The sequence below is a fragment of the Pan paniscus genome, chromosome 14, assembly GCF_029289425.2.
Source record: "Pan paniscus chromosome 14, NHGRI_mPanPan1-v2.0_pri, whole genome shotgun sequence".
Classification (NCBI taxonomy): domain Eukaryota; kingdom Metazoa; phylum Chordata; class Mammalia; order Primates; family Hominidae; genus Pan; species Pan paniscus.
Genome location: NC_073263.2, coordinates 40,710,154 through 40,720,844, shown reverse-complemented (window position 1 = coordinate 40,720,844; position 10,691 = coordinate 40,710,154). Strand labels below are relative to the sequence as shown.

General features: G+C 40.0%; 1 protein-coding gene across 1 annotated transcript; it reads left to right on the top strand.

The window, feature by feature from the left end:
* The first annotated feature begins 432 nt into the window (after nt 1–432).
* Nucleotides 433–9,589, top strand: LOC100982140 (kelch repeat and BTB domain-containing protein 7). The gene has a single exon (XM_003806901.6). The coding sequence runs from the start codon at nt 4,227–4,229 to the stop codon at nt 6,279–6,281; it is 2,055 nt and encodes a 684-aa protein (XP_003806949.2). The 5' UTR covers nt 433–4,226; the 3' UTR covers nt 6,282–9,589.
* Nucleotides 9,590–10,691: the final 1,102 nt, after the last annotated feature.

The window sequence follows — 10,691 nt, the reverse complement described above, 5'->3', positions numbered from 1 at the left end:
TTTTAGTAGAGACGGGGTTTCACCATGTTCCCCAGGCTGATCTGGAACTCCTGGGCTCAAGCGATCTACCCGCCTTGGCCTCCCAAAGTGCTGGAATTACAAGTGTGAGCCACTGTGCCCAGCCCCACCCCTTGCTTTTAATACCCATCCCCTTCATTAAAGATGCCCTATATCTGTGACTTCCCGGCTCTCAGAAGCTGAGAAATTGATTTGTGAGCCATGCTCCTGCTTCTCAAATCCATGGCCATGGAATAAAACCTGCACTGCTTGATGCTCCCTTTCAGTTTCGCATCTTGGCTTCATGACATAGAACAGGGAAAAATCTCATCTTCAGAGGACCAGCTTTGTCATTAACACTATTATGAAGATACTTATACAAGTGTTTTTGTGGATATATGTTTTCATTTCCCTGAGGCAACTGCCTGGGAGTGAAATTACACGGCGTTTAACATTAAAAGAAACTACAAAAGAGTTTTCTAATGTGGTTATACCAATTTATATTCCTATTATTAGCATATGAGAGTTCCAATGGCTCAGTATCTCCACTAATATATAGTATCATTGATGTTTTTAAGTTAAGGCATTCTAGTGGGTATTCAGTGTTTTCTTATTGTGAATTTAATATGCATTGGCCACAGGGTATACATGTTACCAATATTTTTTCCCAGTCTGTGGTTTATCTTTTGTTGTTTTCACTGCCTTTCCATAGGCGGCAGCTTGTAATTTTGTTGAAATTCACTTTTGAAATTCACTTTGTCTTTTTTTTATGATCTGTGTTTTTGGTGTCCCAAGAAAACTTTGCCAACCACAAAGCTATAGTCTTCTATGTTTTCTTTTCTTTTCTTTTCTTTTTTCTGAGATGGAGTCTCGCTCTGTCGCCCAGGCTGGAGTGCAGTGGCGCAATCTTGGCTCACTGCAAGTTCCACCTCCTGGATTCATGCCATTCTCCTGCCTCAGCCTCCTGAGTAGCTGGGCCTACAGGTGTCTGCCACCATGCCCAGCTAATTTTTTGTATTTTTAGTAGAGACAGGGTTTCACCGTGTTAGCCAGGATGGTCTCAATCTCCTGACCTCATGATCCGCCCGCCTCAGCCTCCCAAAGTGCTGGGATTACAGGTGTGAGCCACTGCACCCGGCCCTATGTTTTCTTTTTGAAGCTTTATAGTTTCCACTTTTCCATTTAGTATTAAGAGAAATTTTGAATTAATTTTTTGCTTATGGTGTAAGGTAGGGGCAAGGGCAACTTTCTCTCTTACATTCTTGATCCAGTTGTTCCAATAACATTTGTTGAAAAGAATTTTCTTTCTTCATTGAATTGCATTGGTATCATGCTGTATTTCTAAAATTTTAAATTTAATTCCTCAGTTGCACTAGCCACATTTCACGTACCCAAGAGCTACATGTGGCTTCTGGCTACTGTATCAGCCAGCACAAATATAAAATATTCCCAAGTTTTATGGGACAGCACATAGCTCTAGATCTTAGGGAATAGTGCCTAATAGATATCTTCAATTGTGTGACAGGTAACCTAAACCAAATAACACAGTAAGAGCAGATATAAGGAAGGTAAAAATTAGTCACTGCCTATATGAGGTACCTAGAGTAGTCAAAAGTCATAGAGACAAAGAGTAGAATGGCAGTTGCCAGAAGTGGGGGCTAGAGAGTTATTGTTTAATGGGTACAGAGCTTCAGTTTTGTGATAGTGGCAAAACCGTGTGAATATATTTAATGCTAAAGAACTATACACTGAAAATGTTTAAATGGTAAATTTAGTGTTATGTATATTTTACCAATATTTTAAGAAGTTTTTAAAAATGGCCATTCCTGCGCTGGGCATGTGGCTCATGCCTGTAATTGCAGCAACTCAGAGGCTCAGGCAGGAAGAGTGCTTGACACCAAGATTTCCAGACCAGGCTGGCAACACAGTGAGACCCTGTCTATAATTTTTTTTTTAATTAACTGGGTGTGGTGGCATGCATCTATAGCTCTAGTTACTTGGGAGGCTGAGGCCAAAGTATTGCTTGAGCACTGGAGTTTGAGGCTGCAGTGAGCTATTATGGTGCCACTGCACTCCAACCTGGGTGACAGGGCAAGACCCCATCTCAAAAAAAAAAAAAGAAAAGAAAAAAAAAAAGGCTTTTTTCCCCAGCTGGTATTCACTGCAAGTCAGGAAACAATCATTGTTACTGATAATGACTGACTTGGTTCTCTCTGGTGTATCTGAGGGATATCTAACATCTCTTTTTATTTACAGAGGAGTTATTGGAGCCCAGAGGCTGACTTAATTTAATGTGTCTACCCTAGAGTACTTCCAGTGGACTTCAGCTGATAAGTTGAAGTTATCTTCAGCTGATAAGGGAAAAACAATTTGAAAGTTATTCTCTTGTAATGTGTTATCCATACATGCATGTAACCCTGATGATTTTCTTTATTAGGTTATGGTAACATAACAAACTAGCAGCAGGAGCAGTCACGGTTTCGTAATAAAAGTTATCTGAAAAAGTCTGTTACTGGTGGAGGGTGTCCAGGTTCTTGGCGTTTTGGACAAAAAAATTGGACAAAACACATAAACAAAGCAAGGAAACAATGAAACAACAAAAGCAGAGATTTACTGAAAATGAAAGTACACTCCACAGTGGGGAGTGGGCCTGAGCATAGGGGCTCAAGGGCCCTGTTACAGAATTTCTGGAGGTTTAAATACCGTCTAGAGGATTCCACTGGTTACTTGGTGTACACCCTATGTAAATGAAGAGAATGAAGTAAAGTTACAAACTCATTTACTCAGCATACACCCTATGGAGAGGATCTTTCCTGTTATAGCTAAAGTGTGAATCAGCCTTATGTTCCCTGCCTCCAGACCCTATTTTCCTGCCTCAAATCTCTAATACTTGATTTTGATGATTTAACTGTTGATCCCAATGCAAATATAAAAGACTTTGTAAAGCATAGACTATACTATATATTAATTCAAGGAATGTCAGGGCATGTACTGATGTTGAATTCTGAGAATCATGTGCTTTTGTACAGAACAAAGTCTGTTTGTTGAAATATTTTGAGTTAAAATACTCCCTAAAACTCCTTAATAAAGGGAATTACATAATCTGTTAATTGATTTGTGGAACGGCAGTGAAAGAGGCTGTATTAGACGACTTGAAAACACTCATATTTGGAGCTTAACGAAAATACTCCTGCTCTCCAGAGATGAAATGTTAGTGAGAGCAGCAAATAATTTATTTTTATATGCTGGATTTGCATATTTGAGACCATCTATTAATACTGTTCTTTAGGACCTCAACCTAGTCGTCTAAGACATCCTTATTAAACGAGACCAATAGATATCATTTAATATTGAAAATATTGTTAATGCCCTTCAAAATCTTTCGAAGGAATAAACATTAAAAACTAGAAGTTCTTTGTAAAATTTTGCGGTTTAAAATAATACTCGGTTTCAAATTAGCGGGTCCCTCATTTATCATAAATTATAAAAGAGAATCTAACAGTTATTGGCTACATTCTAGGCACGGGGTAACGCTTTATTATTCTTCTAACCAAAAACATACATGTATCTAAGTATCCCATGTAAGGTATCATTCAACCACACAAAACCCTATGAAATACTGGCAGGGGGCGGTGGCTCACGCCTGTAATCCCAGCACATTTAGAGGCCGAGGCAGGAGGATAATTTGAGCCCTCAGGAGTTCAAGACCAGCCTGGGCAACAATAGTGAGACCTCGTCTCTTCACCATCAAATCCAGGAGAATTAATTTCTACTGTTGGAGTAGTCAACTAAAGGATAGCTCGCGATATTACACAAACTACTACTCCCAACATGCAAAGCGGTTTCTTTCCTTCTGTCCCCGCCCGGCCGTCCGAGAGCCCCAGCAGGCCTCGGGGCGCGAAAGGCAACCTGGGAGCAGTAGTTCTCCCGGGCGCCTAGCGGGATCGCCAGCGCGGCAGTGGGGGCTTCCGCGGCTCCAAGCCAGCGGGTCCTGTGAGGGCGAGCGGAGGCGGAGAAAGGGCGCGGGAGTGAGAGAGGGTGAGTCAGCCACTGTCTATGCAATAAAGGGAGGCCTCACCGCGGGATAGGGCTGAATTCAGAAGTGCGGCCCGTGCCTCAGTCTGTTCCAGGACGCGGCTTGTCTTAGCGTCAGCGAGGGAAGGTTGAGGAGGAGCCAGAGCCTGGTCCTGCAGCCTTTCTCGCCGTCAGCGCCCGTCGCCATCTCCACCATGCAGTCCCGGGAAGACGTCCCGCGCTCTCGCCGCCTCGCCAGTCCCCGTGGTGGGAGGCGGCCCAAGAGGATTTCCAAGCCCTCGGTTTCGGCCTTTTTCACGGGTCCAGAGGAGTTAAAGGACACGGCCCATTCTGCAGCCCTGCTGGCACAGCTCAAGTCCTTCTACGACGCGCGGCTGCTGTGTGATGTGACCATCGAGGTGGTGACGCCTGGCAGCGGGCCTGGCACGGGTCGCCTCTTTTCCTGCAATCGCAACGTGCTAGCAGCTGCGTGTCCCTACTTCAAGAGCATGTTCACAGGTGGCATGTACGAGAGCCAGCAGGCCAGCGTGACCATGCACGATGTGGACGCCGAGTCCTTCGAGGTGTTGGTCGACTATTGCTACACGGGTCGTGTGTCTCTCAGTGAGGCCAATGTGCAGCGCCTGTACGCGGCCTCCGACATGCTACAGCTGGAATATGTGCGGGAAGCCTGTGCCTCCTTCTTAGCCCGACGTCTTGACCTGACCAACTGCACCGCCATCCTCAAGTTTGCAGACGCCTTCGACCATCACAAGCTTCGATCTCAGGCCCAGTCCTACATAGCTCACAACTTCAAGCAGCTCAGCCGAATGGGTTCAATTCGGGAGGAGACTCTAGCAGATCTGACCCTGGCCCAGCTGCTGGCTGTCCTACGCCTGGATAGTCTGGACATAGCGAGTGAGCGGACTGTATGCCATGTAGCTGTGCAGTGGCTGGAGGCTGCTGCCAAAGAGCGGGGTCCCAGTGCTGCAGAAGTCTTCAAGTGCGTGCGCTGGATGCACTTCACTGAAGATGATCAGGACTACTTAGAAGGGCTGCTGACCAAGCCCATCGTGAAGAAGTACTGCCTGGACGTTATTGAAGGGGCCCTGCAGATGCGCTATGGTGACCTGTTGTACAAGTCTCTGGTGCCAGTGCCAAACAGCAGCAGCAGCAGTAGCAGCAGCAACTCTCTTGTATCTGCAGCAGAAAATCCACCCCAGAGACTGGGTATGTGTGCCAAGGAGATGGTGATCTTCTTTGGACACCCTAGAGATCCCTTTCTCTGCTATGACCCTTACTCGGGGGACATTTACACAATGCCATCCCCTTTGACCAGCTTTGCTCACACTAAGACTGTCACTTCCTCAGCTGTCTGTGTCTCCCCAGACCATGACATCTATCTAGCTGCTCAGCCCAGGAAAGACCTCTGGGTGTATAAACCAGCTCAGAATAGTTGGCAGCAACTTGCAGATCGCTTGCTGTGTCGTGAGGGCATGGATGTGGCATATCTCAATGGCTACATCTACATTTTGGGGGGGCGAGACCCTATTACTGGAGTTAAGTTGAAGGAAGTGGAATGCTACAGTGTTCAGAGAAACCAGTGGGCATTGGTGGCTCCTGTCCCTCATTCCTTCTATTCCTTTGAACTCATAGTGGTTCAGAACTATCTTTATGCTGTCAACAGTAAGCGCATGCTTTGCTATGATCCTAGCCACAATATGTGGCTGAACTGTGCTTCTCTTAAACGTAGTGACTTTCAGGAAGCATGTGTCTTCAATGATGAAATCTATTGTATCTGTGACATCCCAGTCATGAAGGTCTACAACCCAGCTAGGGGAGAATGGAGGCGGATTAGTAATATTCCTTTGGATTCAGAGACCCACAACTACCAGATTGTCAATCATGACCAAAAGTTGCTTCTCATCACTTCTACAACCCCACAATGGAAAAAGAACCGAGTGACAGTGTATGAGTATGATACTAGGGAAGATCAGTGGATTAATATAGGTACCATGTTAGGCCTTTTGCAGTTTGACTCTGGCTTTATTTGCCTTTGTGCTCGTGTTTATCCTTCCTGCCTTGAACCTGGTCAGAGTTTTATTACTGAGGAAGATGATGCACGGAGTGAGTCTAGTACTGAATGGGACTTAGATGGATTCAGTGAGCTGGACTCTGAGTCAGGAAGTTCAAGTTCTTTTTCAGATGATGAAGTCTGGGTGCAAGTAGCACCTCAGCGAAATGCACAGGATCAGCAGGGTTCTTTGTAAATAGTATTTTGAGACACTAAGATGTTTCTACTGCTACGGAATGTATTTTAAACACATATCCTTTCTTTTTCTTGGAAAAAAAGTTGATTAGGACCACAGATTTGGTTTAGAAAGGGTAATATTTTGAAATACTACAAGGTTTAGACAGTCCATGAAATCGACCTGTTTAATAATTTACCATCCTGAAAGTCCAGAATTAAAATATGGAAGCAAGAACTATATAATTGATTGGGATGCTTGGTAGGTTTTTTTCATTGTTCAAATATTCATTGCACAGTGGATTGTTTTGATTAGTTAGTATGCTTTTTTTTTTAATTAATTCAGTCTTCTGTTAATTTTTAAGTTTTGGTTAGTGCCACAAGGAATTTAACTTTTTGATTTGTATCATAGAAAACTGAACTAGGAATTGTTAGCGGGGTTTTGAAGGATGTGTACTTTCCTTCAAAATAAAGTGGTAGATTTTCAAAATTTTACACTAGTCAGTTCTTTATATTCTAAGTTAAATGTAGTTTGTAAAATTATTTTGGTTTTCTTCTACAAAGGAAAAAATTGGATTTATATATATAAGGTTACTGCATAATGATTTCATTTTGATAATGTGCAGAATGGCCTCACAAGCTCACAGAAAGTAAAAAAAAGAAAAAAAAAAGAAAAAATCAGGATTCCACTGTTTTAAAAGAAATCTCAGTTTTTATCTTGGAATATAAAATGTGTATTTGGTATATGTGACCAATTTTCTATCCCAAAAAACACCCATTCTTAGTAATGTCATGAATTAAACACCCTTCTAAACCAAAAAAAAAAAAAAAAAAAACGGTAACTTGCTTTTTATGTTTGTGTTTTTAATTTATGCCCAATACATGCTTTATTGACTCAGAGGAACAATTCCTGGACATATAATTGGGTAATGCAAATTTTTATCCACTGGTCATGACTTGTCTTAAAATGTTTACTTGCCTCCCTAAAATATTTTGGCTGTATAGGTTTGGTGTTTGTCCTAGAGGATTCTTCAACAGAAAGTGATTTATTCTTTACTGTTTTGTGAGGTAATATGGTTTAGAACATATGTATAAGCTAAAAACAGTATTTTACTCAGATCAGTAGTTATCGTGTCTATCAGCTATAAAAAAAATCAAGTGCCAGCCAAGAACTTTAAAACTTTAAGCTGTGTATTATAGAACCGTTTTGTGTAGCATTGGAATATTGTCCATTTTGTAAATCATTGTGAATGTTCTTAATTATCAGCTTGAAGGTATTTTTGTATTAAAAGTTGACATTGAAGAACCCAAGTGGATGATGGGATTTGGGGCCAGTAGTGAAAGTATGTTTCCTCTAAAATATTTCCCTAAACAGTGGTATACATGGTTATTTTATTATGAGATTTGTATATGTTCTGTGTTTCTCTGTGAACAATGTTTCAGTCTCTCTGTCACCATATGTAAGGGGAAGTCCACAAATATAGACTAAATTGCACAAAACTAAAATTGTTAATTATAAGAAAATATAGGTGCTTACCTTTTGAAGGTTTATTAATACATATGGTTGTCACAATACGTATATATGATAAATGGTGTACATATACAGATGTTTATGGTGTATAAATTTTTCTATACCCAATTAGAATTATCTTCCTGATTCTTTATTCAATAACATGCTAATTCCTCTTCTATGTTCTATAGTGACAGAATGCTAACTTTTCTTATACCCTGGCAGAGGACAGAGGAGTCTGGTCTAGGATGGGGAACTGAATTTTTGAACGAAAAGGAAAGAGAAAGGATGAAGAAACAAACAAACAAAAAAACACACGATAATGTTTCTCAGTCATTTTGATTGGCCATTTGAACAGTCTACAAGTTTAACGTTATTTCCAGTGAAGTAGGATGGCTGCCCTAGCAATACATGTTTCTTCAAAAGGGTAAACATGCTTTAGTGACCTAAAGCTAAATTTTGTTCATTTGACATCAGGGATGTTATAAGTACTGCACTTAATACAAAGCTATTTCTCAATTGTGTTATTTTTGAGACAAATTTTTCTTCACCATTAACTTCTTGTTGGTAGCTTTTTGTTTTGTAAAAATTGAGAGATGGCAATTCTTATCTCAACCAGATTATCCATCTGCAGAATTAAGGTATGCAACTGGTAAATAAAAGACAAATGCTCCAGTTTGTCTTTCTCAACCTTTGGGTTCTTAACCTTTGAGTTAAAACCTAGTCTAAATAGTGGGAATGTCTTGGTTTACAGTAAGGTTTTCTTGGGAAGGATCTTGGTTTTGTGATCTATTTGTGAATTAAGGAGTAGATGTTAACCATTATTTTATAGATAAGTGATTTGTACATGGTTAGTTATAAATAAAACTGGTACTAGAACCCAGGTTTCCTGACTTTCTAATTCAATGGTTCTGCTAAATGTACAAAATTCTTGCTGTGCAGTGAACTAGCAGTGTTGAAATATCTTCATGACAAGAACCCTTTTCTAAGTTTTCCAATTAATCAGCACATCGTTTAGCAAATGCTTTCTGTAATGTCATTTGTAGGACTGCCATTGGTAAGATTTAGTTTTATTTCATATGTTTTTAAATTCAAACAGTAAGTAATACTGGTGTTTTCAAAAAGGTAAAATAGAAGACTAATTTAGCAAATAACTTGTTTAAATTTAGTTTTAGGATTAAGTTATAATAGCCCCTCATATCTCCTCTAGTTGAGCAGTGTTGTTCTGTTTTGGTGCCTGGATCTTAATAGAGAATATGATGAAAACTTTTGACCCATTCTTCAGGAAAATTCATATGTTCATAATTTCATAATTTTAAGGGTATAATGACATTTCTGAAGTTCATCCACACACCCAGGGTAAAAACTCTTGTGACAAGGTCTCAAGAACATATCTACAAAAAGAAATTTGCATTTTTCACAAGACACATAGCTCAAATGTTTGTAGAGTGAAAGAGTAATTCCCAAAATAGGGCGAAAGAAATAATATACGTCCAGGCGTGGTGGCTCACGCCTGTAATCCCAGCACTTTGGGAGGCCAAGGTGGGCAGATCACGAGGTCAAGAGATCAAGACCATCCTGGCCAACATGGTGAAACCCCGTCTCTACTAAAAATACAAAAATTAGCAGGGCATGGTGGCGTGCGCCCGTAGTCCCAGCTACTCGGGAGGCTAAGGCAGGAGAATCGCTTGAACCCGGGAGGCAGAGGTTGCAGTGAGCCGAGATCGTGCCACTGCACTCCAGCCTGGCGACAGAGCGAGACTCCATCTCCAAAAAAAAAAAAAAAAAAAAAAAAAAAAAAACACAAATAAAAAAAATAATATACATTCACCATCAGAAAGAAATGTGAAAAATTAGTACCTCAGAATGAAGGCAAAGTTGACATTTCTGAAATTCTAATTTCCTCATGATGAGTAATGCAAGAATGAGTAATGAAATGTAAACTATTCAAAGGATAAAGTGCACTAGTGTATATGAAAGCTTTGAAACTTAAGTGTTATACAAATGTAAGTGATACGATTATTGTCCAAGAAGGCTATGTATATATTAGGATTTAAAGCAAAATACGTGGTTCAGATGTTTCAAACTACTGGCACCATGGCTCATTACTAGAAATATATCTTAGTAGCAAAAGTTCATTGTCTCTTCATAAATAGGAAAACAAATGGTTGGAAAAGTGCATCTACCTGAAAGGGATCTATAGTAAATGTAGTCAAAAAATATAATCAATTTGTTAAACCCTGCTCATTAAACCAGGAACCAGTGCTTTGCCTGATGTTATTTTTACCAATTTGTGCTGAAGTGAAAAACTATAAAACACAATGAGCTGTAAGATAAAAATTATTCTATTTGTTTTATTGTTCATAAATTGGAAATGTAAAAATTTTTCAGCCTTATATCAGTCCCCTAAACACTAAAAGAAAATTGACTGGTCTTTGAAATCCAAAAATCTGATCACCAGAATGTAAATATCCTTTCATCAAATCTCTACTTCCCATATCTATTTGAAACTTCAACACTGTTTCATCTTTACAACTAATTTTAAAAGAATATTTGTTACAGCAAATATAATAAAGCAGAAAGTATTAGGAGGCAAAATTATAGAAAAGGTGACTAGCAATCCCAAGAGAATTAATTGATAATCTATTTGAGAACCATAGAGTTGATTAGATACAAGACAGTTTTTAAATGAAAAATAACAACAAAAAGGTACCGTTCAGAGAAGTTGCCAAATTTTAGAGGAGTACCTTATAGGCAATAGGTTTTATGCCCTTTTCTTAACTCTGGGCTATTTTGTCACCTAGAGCTTTGCCAACAGCTTCTGTTTCTCACTTTACCCTTGTGGACTCAACATGGTCCAAAGCACAGGGCAGGCAGGGAACAGATATTGTTGCATATTATTCTCTCCATATCTGAGACATT